General features: G+C 44.8%; 2 protein-coding genes across 2 annotated transcripts in view; one reads left to right on the top strand and one right to left on the bottom strand.

Annotated features, from left to right (window-relative positions):
• Positions 1-11415: 11415 nt before the first annotated feature.
• Positions 11416-16089, top strand: Plagl1 (PLAG1 like zinc finger 1). The gene is made up of 4 exons (XM_048354675.1): positions 11416-11597; positions 14502-15636; positions 15877-15902; positions 15975-16089. The coding sequence occupies exons 1-4, from the start codon at positions 11446-11448 to the stop codon at positions 16087-16089; spliced, it is 1428 nt and encodes a 475-aa protein (XP_048210632.1). The 5' UTR covers positions 11416-11445.
• Positions 16090-19426: 3337 nt separating this feature from the next.
• The window catches only part of Zc2hc1b (zinc finger C2HC-type containing 1B), a 34696-nt gene continuing 31362 nt past the window's right edge, over positions 19427-22760 (bottom strand). The window contains exons 7-8 of the mRNA XM_048354549.1: positions 19888-19958; positions 19427-19546 (exon numbers count right to left, since the gene is read on the bottom strand). Of these exons, the coding sequence (XP_048210506.1) occupies positions 19427-19546; positions 19888-19958 (191 nt within the window). The remainder of the gene's footprint in view (positions 19547-19887; positions 19959-22760) is intronic.

Here is a 22760-nt window from a genome sequence, read left to right as displayed (position 1 = left end):
CTTTTAGAAAATAATTGACATTTGAAAACCATTTTCTTTGCTTTTGAAACTTAAATCCTGACCTTAAAAGCAGTCGACAAGTAGCAGTCCTGTCAAACTGAAATGGGCTATTTGTCCCGACGGCCTCTCCCTATTCTATTAAATCGTCATATTCAGCTCCTGATCCTCCCCGGCGGGGGCTGCTTCTGTTGGGTTCACCATGGCATTGTTAGTGTGATGAGATGGTAGGTGGGGCAAGGCTGGGGAGCGCATCTCCAGGCTAGCGCACCTCTCTTTCACCATGCGGCTCACATTGAACAGCTGAAGAATAAACTCCGGGGAGAGCCCCCCCTTGGAGGCCAAGTATTGTGGATTTCAGAATGGAAGCAATTTTTTTTTCTTTTCTTTCTTTCTTTCCTTTATTTTTTCCTGTGATGATTTGAATATTTTGACAAGGAAGCTAAGCTACTCCCCTGCCTGGCTTGTATACCTCATGTTCTGTACCCCCTTTCTGGGAAGGCAGAACAGAGCCCCTTCTCTGCCTCTTTTGAATACATAAATTGTTATTGTCTGCTGTGGGGATGGACAGGCATAAAGAAGAACCCTCCCGAATAATTTGATTCTATTATTTTAATGTGTCTTAGGTCTTGGAAAAAAATTAATACAAGCCTTTGGGGGAACCACCCAATCCCCAACTAAACAAGAACAGCAAAAGTTGATCACTTGGGAGATTAGAAGCATGCAGATAGATGATTTGTGAAGTGTTTAGATATGCAAAACAAGGAACCTATTGAAAACAAAGGGAATGATTCAAATAGCCTGTTGATATCTTAAGTTGAGCTGCATTAGTTTCACATTTTCATTGTCTAAAACAAAACAAAACAAAAAATAATGCCAAACAAACAGGAGGGGAGGTCTTATTTTTTCTATTCTTAACCTAGAAGGATGTTTCTATACAAAATAAATGGCCATAACCTTTTGATCAAATTAAAAGAAGAAAACAGGCAGCCAAGTGAATAAATCACTTAGATGTGCTATCATTGGCTTTAGTTCATAACAGATTTATCTCTATACTACTTAAGACAATTTTGAAGCATTTTCCCCTAAGAGGATTGATTGGTTTGGATTCATTTCAGTTGGTAAACACCAAGTTTTAGAATTAATTGGGGACAGATATTGGTTTCAAATGATTATCAGGGTGAGGCATACCAGGCTGATGGCAGAACTGACTCTTGAGGACTTGGTATAAGCAGAAACTTTTTAGGATTGAACCATACTGTTTCCATCTCTTTTAGCTTTCTTTGTGGCCTAGGAATCTGTGATTTTCCCCCTTTATTGTTGTTGTTACCAAAACATTTCCCTGGTAATTCTAATGCATAGCTAGGATTAAGGACCCTTGAATTTTGCTCTGCAAATTTGATAAATTTGTATGTTCATAAGAATATTTCATTGAAAAGTCATGCCAATTGATCAATGTGGACTTTCCTTTCAATTCATAATTTGTTTCAGGTTCTGTTACCTCATAGATTTGCATACTTGTTTTATGGTATTTTAATACTGTGTTGGTTTAAAAGGAACACCATTTCCTCTGAATACTGTTTTGAATACTTCTTTGTAAGCAATTTCATGTGTTCTTTTCTTTCTACTTGCAGAAAGCAGGGAAAAACTTGAGAGTCCTTTTTCAGTTGCACATAGGCCAAAGGATATAATATAAGTATAGATCACTATTACAGTGCTTGAAAAAGTAGTAGGTGTAGGTACACCTTAAGCAGAACTCAGTTTGAGGCATCATGGGGGAAATATTGGTCTAATTTCATTCACTGAAGATGTGCAAAGTCTCTTCATACAGGTTTGAGTCTTCAGACAGACTGCCCAGAGGACTACATACCAACCTTGAAGCTGGTGTGTCAGCTAACAGGTATTCAAGTTTTAAAATTATTTCTGGTTGGACATGTTTATTAGTGATTGCTTAGAAATATAGCAAACTCAGAAAAGGATGGGCTGGAGGTTCAGATTATTTCAAGAAGGATATAAGGAAATGAATACATTTGCCCTCATTTCCCCCTCAAAATACAAAATGCTTTCGGATTCTTCAGTCTAATGATATATCTGTTTACACCCTCTATTGTCCAGCATGTACAGCCTGTTGGCACCATCTTACGTGGCTGGTTCTTGGAAACTGTTCACCAAATAGCATGAGCTAATAATGCTCAACTGAAATGGTATATTATTGTACTAAATGCTTAGTTCAGGTCTATAGAAAAAAGGTAATATTGTTACTGAGAATTGAGATTTTTTGACTAAGAAACTGAAATTCCTCTCCATGGGCCAATGTATCTCCCAGAAACGAACCAATCCACTGAGAGACCTAATTACGTTTGAGAGGTCAGTGGGGAGGAATCTCACCTTGTATCTTCTGTTTACATGACTTTAGAAGACTGGGTAGGATAACTGGGAAGATCCTGAACTGTGTCTGTTCAGATTGAGTGGTGGATTCATGGGAGAAAGCCATTGGGGCAAAGGGGGGCGTGGGGGCGTTTGCCAATACCACCTAGGCAGCATCTGTCTCTGGCCCTGAACGTGAACAAGCCCTAGCCGGGCAGACACTGCAGGGCCTAGATAGGGAAGGACAAACAACTTGAGACATTGCTGTGGACTCCTGGGAAGGAGCAGCCAGCATGCTTGGTGTGGGAATCTGAGCTCCTGGAGGGCAAGGACAGCATGTTAGGCCTGCAGTGGGCTGGGGAGGGACCACACATGTGGATTGAAGGGATAGCTACTTAGGGAGTTCGCATTCCTCCCCCATTGAGCTGGGTATGATTGTAATGGTCTGTTAAACAAACAAAAGACCTAAAGCTGTGAATGGGGGAAGAAAAAGAGGGAAGGTGAAAGGAGAGGAGGCCTCACCCGCTGGGCTCCCAAGGGCTCCCCTCTTTCTCCTAGTTTCCCTAACATTCTTTCTCCCTGCTGTGCCCCCCACTCCATTTCAGGAAGCCAGTAGAGGAGCTTAGAAAAGTTGCCTTGTTTCTTTTAGTGCCACTTCCTTTGAAAACAGAAACCCAGTGAAATGCTTTATCAGGAAAGAGGAAAAAAAAAAATTGAAACCTAGATCATCTAAAAGGACCCATATTAAATAAATGTAAATAAATACGAGCAATTGTCTGGGAGAGGCACAGGACTTTTACTTTTCTCACTTAACCGGATACGTACACAGTTTATGAATCCTGGATATTCATCTATGGAAAAAGCTCTAAAAAATAGTGTATGCCGGCACTGTAAAAGTACCTATGGCATTTGTATTCAGAGTCGTGGGGTTTGGTCTTCTGGGCTCCTCGCGTGGGAAGAGGGATTTGGTTTCTGAACAGTGCCTTGATGTGTGAGCTGAATGGCTGAGGGCATGTGACGTTTCTCTCCCTGACTGTTCCAGACTCATTCTTCTGTCTGAAGAGCCTGTTTACCTCTGCCCAGCCTGGCTTCCTGTCTAGCCAGCCCCTCTCCCTCTGCTTCCCCGCCACGCAGCTCCACATCCCTAACCAGACTCACCCACAGGCTAGGCACCCTGCATTGCTTTCAGCCTCCATTTCCACTCCCCCCCCCCCCCCCCCCCCCCGCCGTTGTTTCACTCTCTGCAGGCAGAAGGCCTTCCTCATTGTATCCACCTGGGGCACTATCCTTACATCCAGCTTAAGCGATGATGATTAATTGACACAGTGCAAGTGCAGATACTTAGAAAGGCCCCAAATTATGTCATCTGTCATCCCCATCCCCAGATGATCTCTGTTGACATACCAGTGTCCACCCTGCTAGTCCTTTTCTATTTGCTGAGAGATATCATTGTCTAAGAATCAGACAGCCCACCCACATCTTGAGTGTCCTTTCTGGATAGCCCAGGCTACATGTTTCCCTCGGGTAGTTTTAACTCCTGGATTTGGGTCCCCTTGTCCATGTGATGGCATGCTTTGCGTCTGTCTCTCACTGTGAGCCAGTACTCCCCTCCCACTGCCTGAGACACAACCAGACTTTTTCTTTTCCCCATGGTGGCCTTATTGGGACAATAGACTCTGTTGCTAATTAGAGTTCTGCTTCCTCCACGCTCTACACTTCGAGTCCCAGCCAAAGAGATCAGCCATAAGCTATAGAAGCAGACCCTAAAAGGGTCTAAAGGCCAGGCTGTGAGGATTTATGGGAGGGAGGAGGGGGATATATTTTCAGTTGTCACAAAAGGCATAGTCCCCATCCCTGACTTTAATGATTAGCAAATCTGCTCTTAATACCAAAGGCTTTTGTCTGGATTTTTTCGTGCTCACTGTCTACCCCACACCCCATACCAAGCTACCTAGAGTCTCTATCAATAGTCATCTTAAAACAAGGATGACCTTGTCAGCTTGAGAGTCAATCCTAGACTTAAGACTTGCCTTTCTGGATGCACATGTCTGTTTTGCTCACTCATAGACATTCTTATTCTTCCTGAATGTTCTGTTTTAAGAACACAGTGTGTGGTGGGGAGCAGAAAGAGCATGAAAGCCTTAAGAGTCTGCAAAGACAGCCCCTTCCCCGTGAGTGTTAAGCTGAATAACCATTCAGCAGAAGGCCTGTGGTTCTGTCTGGGAATCTTGAGCTGTCTCAGCCCTGGCCTCCATTCTGCACGATGAGAAAGAGCAGTCACAGGTGGTGGCAGACCTGTGAGACATGGTGTGTGTGGTAACAGAAGCAGCATTCTGCTCAGCAGAGGTGTCCTTTCCCCTCAGGGGTGTGCCTCCTGGGTCTTCAGGGGTCCTGTGAGGGTCACTGTCACAAGTGGATGTCTTCCCATTGTGAGTGAGACAGTTTCATTGGCCTGCTTTACCTATCCTTCCCTCTCTAGCTGCCTACACCCAAGACACACAGAGTCAGTGACTCGCCTTGCCTGCGCGGGTTAAATGCAGTCTTCAATCTCCTCAATGTCTTTACATTGGAACAATGCCCACTTTCTGCTAGTGAGTTAGGCAACCAAAGGGTATTTTTAATTAAGTTGTTAGGTTCTTATTTGTACTACCACTCGACAAAGATTATTTAGGAACATCTTCACCAAGTTTTTTGAACCAAGACTTAATTCTTAAATCACTTGGTTTTCGCACTGTAGACTTGTCCCTTTACTCTTTCACTCAAGAGGAAAGCTGAGGAATTTGTAGGCAGAGGCTTCTGTCTTTGGAGCTCAGAAAACCTGCGTGCCCCCACAAGCCTGCCTCCAGCTCCTTCCCCAGTGCTAAGTAGATATCTTGAGGGAGGGGCAGTCTAGCTGTAGCCTGCCATAATGCAAACAAATTCCTCCTTAGCCCAGGGCTAACCCCCTTTACCAAACTACTGGTGATCAAAGTTCATCATGTGAAAGTCCTGACAGGATTCCAGGCCACCCACGGAGAGTTCAGTCATTGATAAAGCCACCTGGAAAAGCCATGTTCAAAATGGCATCCACTTCCCTAAAGCCAAAGGGCACACCGTTTACTGTGGGGTACGAAGTTCTCAGCACTTAAAAGCCATGACATCTTGTTGGCCTTAAATTCACGATGCAGCCCAAGCTTGCTTCAAATCCTCAACCCTCCTCCTGCCTTAGCCTCCCAAGTACTGAAATTTAGGTTTAGCTTTATGTTTTAGTTTACCCTCTTAGGTAGGTTCTGTTTTGTTGTTTTGTTTTCAGTGACCCTTGCCTGCCTACTTAGTTACAAACGAATAATAAAAACCTGGTGGAAGTTAAGTGTGTTAGATGGAGTTTGTTGGCAAAGGCCTCGTTGTCTAGCGACATGGGCAAGTCTTTGAGGCATTCCCAGTTGTCTTTGGCTTTGGTAGAGTTTCAGAAATGACCAAAGTGACTTTGTTTTTCCAATTAATCCTCTACTTTCAATTAGGTCCTATTAATTAAGATGTCTCAGTTAAGATCCTACTCATACTACTTGTAAACAGACGCTATCCATTCTTTTTCAAATCTGTGGTAGCAAGTGAATACATTTGATGTTCTAAAGCTGTGGTATAATCTACTGGAAAGCTTTGTGGATTTTGCTGTCTGAATATTAGCCAGACATTTAACTTCGGCTTTCTTGCTTATTCGGGGTCTCATTTGTAGAAAAAGAACAGCTTAGTCACTGGCTTAACAAAGGTAAATTTCTCAATGTGATTGTGAAAAGGATGAACAGGCTTCCCACGCTGAGCGCTGTGGAGTGAGGACCATCAGGGCTTCCTGTTATTAAGCGCAAATTGGGGTGAGAGGGTCTCAGGCAGACACAGGTGGAGATGTCTCTTAGCTATTATGTGGAAGAGGAACTCATTTCTGTGCCTGAGAGAGACAGACAGGGTATGAGTATGCTGGGTAGACAAGGGATTGTGGGCATTGCAGAAGAATACATCTGTGCAAGAGAACGCAGCACATTAAGAAAAAGCAAAGGGAGCTGTTTTCTTTTTAGCTTTGGTAGCTTTGGGGTCACCATGGGAGAGGGGCCTGCAGACTTGCTATGGTGATAGGCTTTGTGCATCCAGCTTATGCATTCATCCCAAGCAAGTGCCTTTGCCTAATTGATGTCAGGGATTTTAGAGATACTACATTGGTACGTTATTGTAGATACATATACTTAATAGAATATTTAAAAAGAAAAGATGTGGACCAATGAACCATTGAGGCTTGAAGGCCTCTTGCTTACCTCTTCCTATAAGGTAGGACTCTCTTATAGGACAGGACCTGTTAAAGTTATCATTGATACTAATATTTAAAATCAAATTTGAACAAATTATTTACTGCTTAGATTCCAGAAAAATATAATAACCCTCCCCACCACTTATCCTAATAAGTGACAGGCACAACACAATGAGCATAATGATATTAAAAAATATCATGGGCTGGGTGTGGTAGTGTTTACCCACTGAAGGCTGGTGCTCTACCCCTTGAGCCATAGCTCCGTTTTCAGCTTTGGGATGATTAGTTGGAGATTAGAGTCTCTTTTGGACTTTCCTGTCCTGGCTGGCTTTGAACAGTGGTTCTCACATCTCAGCCTCCTAAGTAGGAGTGAGCCACTAGTACCCACCTTTCTAGAACACCCATGGTGGACGTCCCTAAGTAGAACTTCAGTTTCTTCAGAGAAATATGCCTTGCATTGTCACTCAGGACAATGGAAATAAAAGTCAGAAGTCATGGTTTATTTTGAGAAGGTCATAAAGCATTTGTCCCCCTCCTCCCTTCCCTATCAGATGATTGTGTAACACAGCACTGGGGAAATCCTCAATCTACATTGATGTTTCCTGTTGTACCTCCCTAGCCCCCAGGGAACACGGTCTTTCCTGACTGTTGCCACATATATATGTATGTATATGTTCTTAGTCCAGTCTGATCCCCTCTCTTCCCCCCAAATGTCAGTGTGAGTAGAATGAAGCAGATGGCTCAAGCCTTCTTTGGCATCTTGGCAGGTCTGTATCACTCACTCAGTATTTTTAGAATCAAGGGGACTGCAAATTATGTCCTGAGATGTTTTGGGGGGAAGACTTAACTATCTTTCCAGGGTAACAGGTGTGGAGATAGTCCCATGTTTCAGATTCAAATGCAATGTGTACGTTAAGGCCCAGAACAGATCAACTTTCATCAGGATGTCCTCAGCTCTCTATTATGGTTGCGGAGGATTTGTCAAAAAATAGAAATTAATCATAAGTCTGGTTTCAAGAATATAGCCAGAAAGTGCATTGGAGTTCAAGCAAAGATTGGAATTACTCGTATGCTGCCAATGTCTGATCAAGTGTGTGCTGACAAGAGTTGTTCGATATATCCATATGGTTTATTTTAATATTTACTTATTTTAATAGTTAAGCTTTGATCTTCAGCCACCAAGAATGTATAGTTTGTTGGGAGAGGCTATTTTATTTTTATGGAAGTTTGTGATTTTTATCATGAATACAGTGCAACTATTTGCATTCTAAGGCCCATTTGTATGAAATATAGTCATAGTGACCAGATTCTAATTATTTTGTGAATGTGAGTTCATCTCTAACAACCTCCTGAAGAAATGAAAGCATGCTCACTTTGACATCATGCGTTCAATTCATCATTTGAGGATCTGCTTTGGATTTTGTGTTAGGCTGGGTGTGTTGACCACAACTCTGTAACTCTACAAGATCATGTGTCAGGAAAAGATGTTCACAAAGTAAGTTAAAATCTAAAACATTTTGAGAGACATTTGTTTATGAGGGCAAATTTGAGGAAGCTGAAGCGCCTTATGTCTGGTACTCTGGTTGTACTCTCTTTGGAACTCTAAGGGAAATGGAAGCATGCGATATCTTTGACTGTTGGAATTTTGACTCTAGGGAAGAAGTAATCAGAAAATGGATTGAAAAACTTACTACACAACACTGAAGGACAGTGTTAAAAACTCTAATAGATCTTATTTTTCCTGTGTTCTCCTGGTAGGTTAGTAAACAAACAATTCAAAGTTTACATCTGCCACGAAACAAAACATGCAGACCTTTCATTTGCCACGTCCTCTATTCTTCCTGCAGGCCCCTGGGTTTAGTGGCTCTTTCCAGTGTGCATAATGGTTGGTGTAGATATAGGGAAACACATGTCATTTCTCCATCCTGTGCTAGAACTATTCACCATATGTTGACACATGGGTCTATTTTTAATCTCAGTGCTCTGTAGACACTATAGGTTTGTATGGTACAATCTTGTTTTTTGTCTTTTGTTTAGGTTAGGTCATTTTCTTTCGGTTCATGGTCCCTTTACATACTTCAGGGGAATGTTATACCTAAAGAGGCTGAAAATCAGGATATATGTGATCCGGGTGAGATGGCATTTAAGCCGAGCACTCTTTCCATTGGGCTCATGAAACAAGTGACATAAACCCCTGCCAAGCTTCAGGGAAATCGCCTGAGGGTGAATCATGAGCGCAGTCACGTCCCAGGAAGGCCCCCTCTCTTTACAAGGGATCTAAGAGTCTGCCTTGGGCAACTCTTGGTATTTGATATAGTAGCCACTCTGGCTATTTAAATTAAAGTTAGAGTCATCTCAGTTTCATATTGGCACACTCCAAGTATTTGTAGTAGCCATTGTATATATAGCACACCACAGAAAGTTCTTAGTGGACAGACTGGTAATCTCATAAAGCAAGAGTTGGGCTGCATAGGTTTACTAAGATAAATAAAAAGCAGTGTGCATGCCTAGAACTGGTAAGTGGAGGAGGAAAACACAGATCTTTCTCTACCAAATCAGCTCCTCCAAAGTGACAAGTGCTATTTTGAGTTTAGCTCTGAAAGGAAGAGGAAAAGATATGTTTCCAACTTCGTAATCTGTGTATGTTTTAGTCTTTTTTTTTAAAAACTAGACCTGGAAAGAACACAGAGAAACTTCAAATGAATGAGGGTTTTTTTTTCCTTAATAGCTGGCCAAGTACTATGGCCAGAATTGGGCTGGATGAGAAATAGGCAGATCATGAGACATGGTAGCACCAGCTTGCCAGGTGCACTGGAATTCCTAGAAGGAATCTGCAGCCAGGGCTGTGGAGGCTGCCTCAAGGAAAAAGCTGTGGCATGAGCTGGCCCTGTGGACAGGAATGAGGGGTTAGAGAAGAGGGCTTTGGGCAGAGGCAGGGTAGATGCCCAATTAAAGTCATACTTGAGGGCAGAGGAGCAAGGCTGTGCATGCAAATCATTACAAGGAAGATTTGGTGTTATGATACTGGCTGAAGATCCCTGTGCTTTGGTTTAGTGCCAGACCTTCTGGTTAAAGTGCGTAAGTAAGCACTATTTGTCCCAAGTGCTCAAGGCAGGATGATGAGGGTATTTGCCTGGTAAAGTGACCTCCGCCCAAATGCTAAAATAAGAGATGGGGAACACTATACAGTTCTTGCCTTTTTTTTTTGCCACTTATATAAGGAGCATATGTTTGTGTGTATGTATGACATACTGGTAATATTGAAAGGTTCTTGAACTACTATTAAAGTAACATTTCCTCTAACTTCCCCATAGGCTAAGTAACCCTTATCCAAAATGCTTGGAGCAGAAGTGTTTCATTTTACAGAGTTGTAGTTCAGATTTAGGAATATTTGCATAAACACAATGAAATGGTTGATGCAGGGGACCCAAGCCTAAGTACAAAATTCATTCCTGTTTCATATGTAGCTTATACCAAAGCCTGAGGTTATTTTACTTGGTATTTTCAGGATGTTTGTGGTTTGACTGTGACTTATTATATGAGATCAAGTGTGGTAGCATTTTCCTTGTGTAGCGTCAGGTTGACTCTCAGCAAAGCTTCAGATTACGGTACATTTTGGATTTTCAGCTTTGAGATGCTCAACTCTAAAGCACTGGCACTTTGGAGGTTAGTGCTCATCCACCTGAGAATGGCTCTTTCTCAAATAGCCAGGGACCCAGGGCTTTGCTATGTTGTTGGCATTTAGGGCTCCCCAAATGATGCTTTCTGTTAGTAGAAAAACAAGAGCCTGGTGTTTGGTAACTTTGGTTGAGATGAAGGAGCAGTCATGGCCTGGGTTGAGTTGGAGGAGACATAAACAAAAGGGGAAGAGACTGATAGGGCAGTTTTCTAGACGATGGCGCACCCACAATTGCGAATCGTGGCCTGCATTTTGATTGGAGCCGTCAGGCTTGTTTCCATGGGAACATTTTATCTCCCATTACCACATCAGTGCAAGCAGAATTCTGTTTACATCAGCCCTTGTACATAGTGATCTTACAAACAAATTAACTTAGATGTACACAAATCATTTCTTCTCTTCCTCTGGAAGTTTAAACAGGTGTCTCAAACAACATATGTTAGACTAACACTATATGAAGTGAAGAAGCAGGGTGCTTTTTTTTTTTTTTCTTATTTCTATATTCCTCACATGCAGAGGGAGGGTTTTGTTTTTTTTTCCCTTTGAATTGATCAATTGGGCCTCCCACTGACCTGAAATGGTCAAGTAGTTGCTGCTGAATCTATGAAAGCTGTCCTCATCACAAACGAGTGTGTTCTTCCTGGGCCATCAGTGCTGGCCGCGTGCTTGATGTCCCGTCTACCAAGAGAAGCACATGTAGATGTTGGTGCACAAGAGCCTCTTGAAGCACACAGGGAAGGTGGGCAATTGTACCCGTCGGAGCCCTTGAAGGGAACGTGTTGATTGTAGGTCACTGGCACTGAAATGGTAGGGAGGAAAAGCCTGGTTTTCAACAGGCTGATGTGGGAAAAGTCCTCCTCTTGTCTCCACAGACCTGCTTCCTGCAGCCGGATCTCTTCTGACTCTCAGCTCTCTTCCTCTGCTTTCAAAGAAGACTTGGACGTGGAAAAGCAGGAAGCAAAGCTAGACTGACTGAGAACTCTGTCTGGGTGGACCTCTCCTCTGCTCTGGAGCCACCTGCAGCGATTCTGCTGATGTGCCCCACACCTTTTGGCCATTAGTGCTTAAATGGCACAGCATTTACCCAGCATATCTGAAAAGGAAAGTGTGAAAAGCAAAACCCATGGCCTCCTTCCACTGCCAGATATGTGGCAAGAATTTCCTCACCCTGGAGAAATTGACCATCCACAATTATTCCCACTCCAGGGAGAGGCCATTCAAGTGCGCACAGGATGAGTGTGGCAAAGCCTTTGTTTCCAAATACAAATTGATGAGGTGAGAGGCTTCAGAAAAGGGCTGCATTTTCACACGGACCTTTATGTGGCTTTTCTCACCCCACCCCCACGCCAGGGGAAGGGAGGCCGGATGGGGTTGCCTGTCACCATTTAAGAATGCTTTAAAGCTTCCTGTGCAGGAATACTGTGGTGCTTGGACAAATAGCATTCAGTTGGGCATGTAGACATTGGGTATGGATAACCAGTCAGATTTTAGGGGTATTGATGACATAGCAGAGGGTAAAAATACCATTGCTTTAGCAGATACGTTTTAAAAAAATATATATATGGAGACATGCCATATGAATCTGTTTCTCCAGTGTCTACTAGTTATTTAACTTCCATGTGGGAAATGAGATATGTCATGTAGCTTCTGCCACCAAAGGATTTTTAGTAAAGTCATAGAAAAGACAAACTGGACACTCAGACAATAGTGATGACAGTGAAAGCCATGTGCTTGGCAGCTAGTGTGGCTTGGAGCCAGGCAAAAGTCCCTCTAATGTACACTTCTTTTCATGCCATTGTCTCTTGGCTTCCTGAAATGATCTCTTCATGTATAAGAGCATTAGCAAGCACAACTTTCTTCTGAGAGGCATTCACAAGAATACCTTCTTCCTCCATCTTGGAGTACCCTGGAGGAAGGCCCTTCCTGACAAAAGGGAGACAAAAATTCTTCCCCTGGTCCTTAAGAATACTACTCTTGAAGATAACATAGCATATAAATTGAATTTTTAAATAAGCCTATAAATGCTTCCGTATTTTAAAAGCCAAATATCTTCTGCTGTACACTGGCCACTCTCTAGTTGTCATGGTAGCAGTGTTCAGTGATGGCTGCGCACCTTAATTTTGTGGCATTGGCTCTGTTTTGCATCCTTACCCAAACACTACAGGCAGCCATAGTTAAATCACATGGAGGTGCCTTCACTGTGGTTGAAGAGTTGAGGAGATACTGGAAAAGACAGGGCAACACATTCTATTCATTATGGAGTAGTTCTATCCATTACTGCAGCGAGTGGAATTAGTCAGGATTACTGTGGAAGGTAGCTAAAGCCCTAGTTCAGCGGTAGTAGCTCAAGATAAATGTTTTGCTCTGTACGAGGTGTGAAGTAAATGGAAACGGGAAGCTGTATGCTTATACAAAAACTGCTGTCAATGCCCCAGCCCTGGCCCTTCTGGCCTTTCTGGTGTGATGCTGTGCTCTTGTAAGGAATTGGAGTAGTGACATGGCAGGATGCATTAAGTTTGTTTTAATTTTAAATAAGGATGATAGGGCAGCATTCCATTCCATTTCCCAACAGTTGCAACATTTTATAGATGGAGACTGAAGGAGAAAATAACTGACTTGCTTAACCAGAAAAGAGAGCATAGGTTGCAGAATAGCAAAGGATTCATCCAGTGAGAGGCAGTCAGCGAAGGTCCAAAAAAGATAACTCAGAAGAGTAGGCTGAAGTCCAAGGTTGGAAATCTTACTGTGAACCATCAGCACGAACACTTCTCAGGGCAATGACATGATTCATTTGCTACCCAAAGATCATGGTGTGGGGTACTGACGATAAGCATACTAAACCTGCTGGCTTTGTGGGTTGTAAGGAAAGAAGTGGAGGGAAAGCAACATGTTCAGGTCATTTCAGCTATAAAATGATGATATTCTGCATTGGGGCTGCATGGGGAAGTAGGGGAAAACAAAAAGGAAAGAACTGGCTGTTAGGTAAAGGAAAGAGTCATAAAGGATGGTAGCTGGTGGAATCCAATGGTGCTATTGCTCAAACGCTAGTTCCAACATGTGCCCCACTAGAAGTGGGGGAAGAGGGGACAGATATAGGAAAGGAAAGAGTGGATTGGAAAAACCAGGTCTAGAGTTATTCAGTATCGATCTACCCACAGATGATAGATGAAACCAAATCTGATTAAAATCCCCCACAAAGAAACAAAGAGAGAAAGACAATAGAAGACTCAGGACTCAACTATGGAGTCCTACTAAGCCAAAGAGCAAAGAGCTCAAGAACCAAGTTTATAAACTGGCTTTATCTCTGTATTCCTTCATGGTGCAAATGTGGGAATCTTGTAACACAAGATGGACATTGTCCTAGTACAGGTTGCAGCCTGTCCCCCTTCTGCAACGGATAGATTTATGTTCATCACCTCATGAAAAACATTTTTTCAGAATACCCATATGTTTATTTAATTTTCAAACATTATCTTTTAGTAGTTGAAGATGTTTCCATTCAACATGGCAGTTTATGGGTCTAAAGGATCATGTATTTCTTTTCTAGTTATACTTTTGCTATCATTAAGTAGTTGTCCAAAGGGGTTTTAAGTCAATCAGGCAGTTTCTGAGTCTATAGGATCATACAACTCTTAATACTGGTATTTGTTTAGAAATCTGTATACATGAGGAAAATACGTTCTTTCACAAAAAATATTCCTTCTAAGCCAAGGCATTGGCGGCTCACATCTGTAATCTTAGCTGCTTAGGAGGCTGAGATCTGAGGGCTCTGGTTTGAAGGTAGTCTGAGCTAGCCTGAGTCTTACCTTCAATTAAGCAGCAACACAAAACAAAATAAAAGCTTCAGTTAGAGGTATGGCTCAAGTGGCAATGCTCAGCTGGGAATGAAAAAGCTAAGGGACAATGCCTAGGCCCTGAGTTCAAGCCCTGCTACTTGCATACACACACACACACACACACACACACACACACACACACACACACACTCAATGGGTATAGAATTGCATTGTGCCTGCATCCTTGGCTTTTTAAATGATAAAGTGTTACGTTTGGGGAAGATGTATCTTTGAAACAATCGCTTAAGATGCTACCCTCTGTCTAAAGAAAGCGACACATTTGAGAGGCGCGCGTGTCCGCCACCTTTCTTCACCTCTCTCGTGCCCTCTTCCCTTCTCCTAGACACATGGCCACCCACTCGCCCCAGAAGTCTCACCGCTGCGGGCACTGCAACAAGACCTTCAACCGGAAGGATCACCTGAAGAACCACCTGCAGACCCACGACCCCAACAAGATGTCCTACGGGTGCGAGGAGTGCGGCAAGAAGTACACCACCCTGCTGGGCTACAAGCGCCACGTGGCCCTGCACGCCGCCCACAGCGGGGATCTCACGTGCGGCGTGTGCGCCCTGGAGCTGGGCAGCACCGAGGTGCTCATGAGCCACCTGAAGACCCACTCGGAGGAGAAGCCGCCCAGCGCCGCCCGCGAGAAGAAGCACCGCTGCGACCACTGCGCCCGCAGCTTCTACACGCGCAAGGATGTCCGCCGCCACCTGGTGGTCCACACCGGCTGCAAGGACTTCCTGTGCCAGTTCTGCGCCCAGAGGTTCGGCCGCAAAGACCACCTGACCCGCCACACCAAGAAGACCCACTCGCAGGAGCTGCTGCGCGGCGTCCTGCAGGCCGGGGAGCTGCTGCACCCCTTCCCGGCCGCCGCCATGCCGCCGCCGCCGCCACCGCCGCCGCCGCCGCCCTTCCCGTTCAAGGCGCCGCCCATGCAGCCCTTCCCCCTAGGGCCCCCTCCCCAGAACGCCATCCTGGGGAGCTTGCCCTCTGAGATGCAGGGCCTCACCCTCGGGCCCCCCGAGCCCATCCTGCAGCCGATGCCACCGCTGGCCCCAGAGCCCCTGGCGGCCATGCACCCCATGGTAGCCCCCTGCTCTCCACCTCTGGGCCTGCAGGGTCCTAAGTATGAGCTGGGCGCGGCGGCTGCTTACCCGGCGCCCATGGCGGGCCTGCCCCTGAAAGCAGAGCCCAAAGGCTTCTACAACATGGGGGTGTTCGAGGAATTGCCTCTGCAAGAGCCTCTGTCACCCCACAGGCTCAACCAGGGCTTCGAGCTGGTTAAGATCGAGGCTGGCATGATCTCCCTGCCCAAGGAGCTGCAGATGGATGGTGTGAATATAGCCATCCCTGCCTCGCTGGAGATCTCCTCCCTCCTGGGCCTCTGGCAGCTGCCCCCTCCGGGCCCTCCCAATGGCTTTGGGGAGCATTTCCTTCCCATGGGGTCAGGGGACCTGGTGCCCAGGTTAAGTATGGTGGAGCCGCCGCCGCAGGCCGAGCTGCAGCAGATAGTGCTGCAGCAAGATGAGCTGCAGCAGGTCGAGCTGCAGCAGCCGGCGCTGGCGCAGGTAGAGCTGCCGCAGATAGAGCTGCAGCAGGGGGAGCTGCCGCAGGGAGAGCTGCCGCAGGGAGCCATGCAGCCCGATGGCATGCAGCCGCCCGATGAGCTGCAGATGCCCGAGGAGCTGCCGCCACCCGAGGAGCTGCAGCAGCAGCAGCCACAGCAGCAGCAGCCGCCGCCGCAGCAGCCTGAGCCGCAGCCGCAGGCGCAACCGCAGCAGCCGCAGGCGCAGGCTCCTCCCATAGCAGTGAGCACCGCAGTGGGCACGGTGACCCTGAACCAGCTGCCCCTGCCCCCCATGCCGCGCGTGTTCACCACGGGCAACAGCACTGCTATCCTGCCTCATTTCCATCACGCATTCAGATAAACTCGTTAGCCAGGGGCCCCGAGCTGTTCGTGTGGGGGAGGAGGAGAGAAGGGGCGGTTTCGGCATCAGTGATCATAGGGGGAAAGATCTGGAAAGCAGCACCTGGGATGGCCTATGGCTTAGTCTGTGATGGCTAGCTTGAGAAAGCGAATTCTCAATCTGCATGTATTGTGCCAATATATATCTTGAGTGTTTATTGCTTTGTACCAAATTTAACGAGTGTGTATGTATATCCTTTTGTTAAACTACAAATATTGTTGTTGTTTTTGTTGTTGTTGTTGAAACAAAGATCCAAAACGAAAGCTGCTACTTATAAATAGTTGTCACTTAATCCTATTTAATCCTCACTTGCCATATTCCTTGGTCGTGTTAATGTAATAGCTTTACATGGCACTGCCTAGCAAAGGAACTATGGAAGCTTTTGCCTTTCTGCAAGTAGGGAGTGTAAGTGTGAGTGTGTGTGTGCGCGCGTGTGTGTGTGTGTGCGTGCTGAGGCTTAAACTCAGCACCTAGATGCTGTCCTTTAGCTTTTTTGCCCAAGGCTGGAGCTCTAGCACTTGAGCCATAGCTCTACTTTCGCTTTTTGGTGGTTAACTAGAAATTAGAGTCTCTTTTCTGCTTGTGCTGACTTCAATCTGGGATCCTCGGATCTCAGCTCCTTTGAGTAGTTAGAATTACAGGCGTGAACCACCAGCGCCTGGCTGAGAGTTTTGTTGTTATTGTTGTTTTGATTTTTTTTTTAAAGAAGAGTATAACCTTTATGTATCACATATTATAAGTAGGTTGTGTATTCCTTTCAGGGACTTCTGTATTTGGGGTTGGGTGTAGTTTAGTTTCTGTTATTGTAGCAATCTATAGATTTTTCAGAAATTGTTGCGTATGGAGCGATAGATGTCTCCACTTTACAAATGCATTTTAAATGTAGCTTGAATATTTTCCATATGATGCTGCACTGTGAGTTGCCAGTTCATTTATTCTTAAAGACAAAACTGGTCATCAGTTACATCTGAGAGAAATATATGTGTAGTCACTGTGTAACCCAGTTAAGTGGTAAAATAATCCAGGCGTCAGTCAAAAGGCGTTTTGCTGACTATAATATTGACTCTATTTTTAACAGGAACTTAAGAAAATGTGCTGGAGGTGAAAAAATATATATCCTAAATATATTAAACAAGATTTTTTCTTTCTTTCTTTCTGCCTAGCTTAAACTGTTACTACTCAAGCTGCTTTAACTACAGATTGCTTTGAATTGTCCGTAGAAAAGTGCATTTGTAATTCATCAGTTTAAGTCATGGTTACCTATTATTCAAAGAAGACTTACCTTTGACAATGTAACTGTACTCTGCTGTACTCTGTAATCTATCTCTTGAAACTTGTGTCGTAAGGAATTTGAAAAATGTAATAGTTAACCTTTTTTTAAAGTCTTGTTTTTTTCTTTTGTTTTTAGAAACTGTCATTTTCCATAAGTATATATATCTTACATACAATAAAGTTTCCATATCCTGCAGTATGGCCTAGTAGTCTTTTTTTTCCTCCCCCATATAGTTAAGTCTGCAAAAACAAAACAAAAAAAACACCCCAAAACCAAACCTGTGAGCTACAGTCAGATTGAGATACAAATGCTCCTGGCTCCCTGGTCGGTTGGCTCCCTTCTGCCCCCTCCTGGACATTGCACCCCCCCAAAAAAAATTTCATTAGAATTACTGCCTGGGCTGGTTTTGAACTTTGATCCTCAGATCTCAGCCTCCTGAGTAGTTAGAATGACAGGTGTGCGCCATAGGGCCTGGGCTAAAACTTTACTTTCTTAAGCTAAAATTGATGTGATTTAAGGTAGATGCTTAGACGCTTCAGTTAAATTCACAGCACTGAGTCCTTCTATTATGTTTCACAATGTATATCTGATGATGTGTAGGTTAGAGTACAAGCTACTAAAGTTTAGGCTTTTCTGAGTTACCATAATCCAGGTTTATAATAATGTCTATTAATTTCTACTACAAGTTAGAAATTTATTTGTCCTTGGGATTCCTTCAGAAAGTACTACACCCCTTAAATTGTAACTTAAAAACAAACAAACACCTATGAAAAGTGTGTGTGTGTGTGTGTGTAAGAGGGGTTGGTAGAAGAAAGGAAGGCATGAGTTCATTTGTACATTCAAGAGGCCCGGGTGGCTCCAGTTTATAATCCTACCTAATCAGGAGGTTGTGAACTGAGGATCCAAGTTCAAAGCCAGCCAGGGCAGACAAATCTGAGACACACTTATCTCCAGCAAAAAACAAGCTGGTAGTGGAGGTATGGCGCAAGTAGTATAGCACCAGCTGTGAGCATGAGACCCTGAGTACAAGCCCCAATACCAGCAAAAAACCAACCAAAACACAACACCAAAAACAAACCAGCCACCATGACAAAGCCTAATAACTAGCAAGACCAAACAGCTACCTGCGACTGGGTTGAAACACACAGAACTGAGAGTGAAGTTTTCACTACAAGGTCAGCTGTCAGGGTTCCTACAGTATAGCTGGACTGGGGCAGGCAGGATGTGTGTGTGCGTGTGTGTGTGTGTGTGTGTGTGTGAGAGAGAGAGAGAGAGAGAGAGAGAGATTTCAATAGAAAGAACTCAACTGCTGCAGGTGCCTGAGTTGCCGCAGCCCCTCATTTCTCTCGGTCAGAAGAGAGTCTCTCAGGATGAGGGGAGACAGGAGTAGTTCACTTCATCTAAGATCTTCTGCCGGGTGCCAGTGGCTCATGCCTGTAATCCTAGCTACTGTGGAAGCTGAGATCTGAGGGTCACGGTTCAGAGCCAGCCCGGGTAGGAAAGAATGTGACTCTTAGTTCCAGCTAACTGCCGAAAAGCTGGAATTGGAGCTATGACTTGAGGTAGAACACTAACCTTGGTCTCAGCTCTCAGGCCAAGTTCAAAACCCAGTAACAGCACTAACCAACCAACCAAACAGAAGCCGCCTCAAATACCTTTACATGGCTTACGGCAAAGAGAAGGGAAAGGCATCTCACCTTCCATCATGGCTGTGTAAGTCATGGCACAAAAGGAACTGGTGGCCTGGCCATGATAGATAAATGGCATGAGCCTTTAGAATGTTTCTCTACAGGGCAGGAAGTTTCCCCTCTGCATTGAGTCATAGAACGTCAATACTCCAATAAACAGTTCACAAAAAAGAATCTATCAAATCCTATCTATTGAAATAGCAACAGTAGATGGAATGCCTTAAGGATAATGAAAACAAAAAATTTCTGAGGAGGATCTTTAAATCAAACATCGTGTTCGTGTGTAGAACCCGTGAAGGGGCAAATAGGTTGAAGCTTATATTATGGGTTCTAATGGTCACCTCATGAAGACAGACCTGTGGGTCTTGGTGGAGGTTGGACATCCGGGTGAAGGGGCACTAGGGTGCTCAGCTTTAGGGAACCAGTCAGAAAGCAGCAAGAAATGCCATTCACCTTTCTATGGCAAGAGAGCTAAATAACACAGGCCTCTTCAGGCTTTTAACTGCTTTTACAAACAATTCCCAATCTCAGGTAATTACTCTGGGGGTACAGGGTTGGGGATGTGTTTGAGAAAAGAAATAAGGCATTCGCATTTTAGGTCAAAAGTGAGGAGCATTCATTCATCTCTCCTATTAGGTCAGGAATCAAGGACTAAATGTCCTGTCTGATTTGGTGTTTAGCAAGAAGGCTAGATAAGCAGGCACCTCCTCCAGGCATCCCTTCTCGCACAAAGTACACTCATGTATCCTGTGCTTTATGTGACCAGCAGCACCTAGATTAGAAGTAGCTTTGTCTTACCTGGCCCTCTTTAGAAGATTTACTAAATCCTTGTCTGAGTTTTGTTCCCAAAGCAGGATCCATGGCTAATCCTTTGCAAACAAACAGATTTGTTATTATGTCAAAGCAGACTATTCCCAAAGGGGGGGGGGTGGTTGTGAAATGTCTACATTGCATCCTAAAGTCCCCTCGTTTTTAGGCAGCTATAAACCAATACTTACTTTCCCACTTAGTGTACTAATAAGGAAAATAGGGAGCACCAAATACTGATCACCCCAGCTCTTTGTGTACTCATGAACTTTGAACTGCTACTTCAAATATGCAACCACATATATAACATGATCTTAATGTCCTTCTCTACTTGGGCCCCTACTTCCAAAATGGGCTCCCAGTAGAGTTCATGTCTCCTCAATTCTTTTCCAACTCTCAGAAAGGGCTTGGCAAGCCTCCTGAAGGATAAGAATGACCCCTAGGGTGTGGTGGGAGGGGTGTTAGAAACCGGAGGGAGGGAGAGCTCTCTCTCTCTTTGGTTTTCAGCCCATTGTATGGGGAATGAGTCTCACAGAATCCTCTGCAAGAAGAATTGACTTTCCCCTGGCTTCATGGCTTCCTTTCCAATCCTGCAGTGTTTTATGAAGAGGTGGCCACAAGGAAATCGTAAAGCAAACAGTCTCAGGATGCAGGAATAGAAAGAACTTACCGTGCTTGGTTTACCCAAATAAAGTGCCAGACATTTTCTTAATAAAAATATTCGCCACCCAATTCAATAGGTGAAGAGTGGGATCTGGAGGCCATTCTTAAGATGTTTAACTACATAAAACCCCAGTGGAAGCCAGAAAGAAAAACAGAGACTTTCCCTGGTGCCATTGGCTCCTACCTGTAATCCCACCTACTCAAGAGGCAGAGATCAAGAGGATTATGGTTCAAAACCAGCCCAAGAAAAATGCTTATGAGGCTCCATCTCAATCAGAAGCTGGGTATGGTCGTGGGTCTATGTCATCTCAGTGATGGCTGGAAGTATAACATAGAGAAAGATCGTGGTCCAGACTAGCTTCAAAAAGCTACTAAGTAACAAATAACCAGAGCACAAAGACCTGGAAGTGTGATTCCCTTTCTGGGCTGTCAGAACTGCCCAACACTCGCAGATGTTTCTGATATTCTGGGTGCTAGAGCAGGTGACACCCATGTCCACACAAGGGACCTATACTCACCGTGTCTCCCTGGCTCTCAGTAAACACCTTCCTGTGGCATTAGCTCTCGGTTCCAGCTTTTGTTCCTCACTATACTCCAACTCTTTTATCTCCTCCCCCATTTATATTATTATTATAAAGGTGATGTACACAAGTCAGGCAAAGAGTACATTTCTTTTCGAGCAATGTCACCTGGCTCTCTCCCAGTTTTCCCCTCCCTTGCCTACCCATAACACACTAACTCTTCACTTGCTTTGGCTGAACACACCAGTCGTTTCCTGAATCTACTTTCCTGCTACTTTCTGCACTTTTCTTATGTTTGCACATTTGTTCTTCAGTATTTCTTCCCTACCCAAAGTGTAGCTCATCTGAAAGTTCTTCAGGAAAGCTGATCCCACCCTCCCTCACCCCCCACCCCCACTGTCACCAAGCCCACGAGATCCTCTGGGGGAAGGTTCCTTCTTTCTTGTATTCGCACACGACTTTTCTATCCTAACTCAATATTACATAGGATTGTGGACTGGACTCTTAGACTTTTAATGATCCATTGGGTATAGAAAACTGTTGGGCATCGGCTTGGCATTGAGGGGGCGGTCCTGAGAGGCCGCCCCTTCTCCCGCCCTGGGGCTGCGTAGCTGTTAACCACTCCTACCTTTTCCGCCAGGTCCGGAACCGGAAAGGCGGCTCCAACCAGCCCCGTCTCCCATCTCGGAGCACGGTGTATGTCAAAATGGCACCGGGGGAGTCCAGAAGGGCGGACCCTGTGGGCTGTGATCTCCGCCTCCGGGGGAAGTTCCGTGACGTCACTCTGATGGACAGCTCAGGTAGCCTGTCACTAGCCTCTAGCTAGCCACTCCAGATCCCGCCCCTTCCTGCCGCCATTACTGTCATATAAACCCCTCCCCTGATTAAATCGGGGGGAATTCCGTGAAGCTTTCCCGAGAACGCCCAAGTGTCCTGCGTCCTCATTCTTGAGCGTAAGAGGGGGGTGGGCTTCTTTGCGTCTACACACACAGTCCAAGGCTTGCACGTGAGACCACACTCCAGCTGTTCCACCTGCGGGAAGGGGCGGAACACGCAGGAGGGTGAAAGGGTCTCACAGAAAACAACTATGCATACTATTTTATTACTGATCCCATGAATTCTGAACTTCATTGAGTGTCACCTCTGCCCTCTGAAGGTAGGGATTTTCCTGAGCATGGTGGACTTTCCCCCAGGACTCTGAGAGCTAAGTTCTGTGACTGACGCAGGCACACATCTCTCACTGCTGTGCATTTGAAACAAGGTGTTAGACATGGGAGGTGATACATGCTATCTTTTCTAAAGACCGAGGAACACTGAAGGCCAGAGGTTAGGACAGTTTCTCACTGAGGTACCTCTAGGTGTAACCCCTAGGGTTCTTGTGTTAGAAGCTTGGTCACCAGTTTAACAACATGAAGAAATGATGGGACCTTGCAGAATTAAAACTTCATGGGAGCTGATGGGTATCACCCTAGGAAAGGGGTGAAGTAGTTTTCTGAAACCCCATCTTTCCTGAAAATTGTTATAAAAAAGGGCAAGGCTGGCTCCTCCCCTCTGGCTTCTTGCCTTACCATGGGCAATCAGCCTCCACAATCATGGGCTAAGTAAACCACTTTTCTTGATAATGTACCCAGCCACAAGAAATTTATTGTAGGTTTAAGACTGGTGTCTCAGGTCTATAAT

The sequence above is a fragment of the Perognathus longimembris genome, chromosome 9 (assembly GCF_023159225.1).
Source record: "Perognathus longimembris pacificus isolate PPM17 chromosome 9, ASM2315922v1, whole genome shotgun sequence".
Lineage (NCBI taxonomy): Eukaryota > Metazoa > Chordata > Mammalia > Rodentia > Heteromyidae > Perognathus > Perognathus longimembris.
The sequence above is the reverse complement of the archived record's forward strand: the minus strand, read 5'-3'. Positions and strand labels throughout refer to the sequence as shown.

What these genes read in the sequence shown, in the direction of transcription:
- Plagl1 (XM_048354675.1), top strand. Translation starts at nt 11,446, where the DNA reads ATGGCCTCCTTCCACTGCCAGATATGTGGCAAGAATTTCCTCACCCTG. An exon ending in TCCAAATACAAATTGATGAG is followed by an intron (nt 11,598 to 14,501) that starts GTGAGAGGCTTC and finishes CCCTTCTCCTAG; the next exon opens with ACACATGGCCACCCACTCGC. An exon ending in CAGCAGCAGCAGCCGCCGCC is followed by an intron (nt 15,903 to 15,974) that starts GCAGCAGCCTGA and finishes CATAGCAGTGAG; the next exon opens with CACCGCAGTGGGCACGGTGA.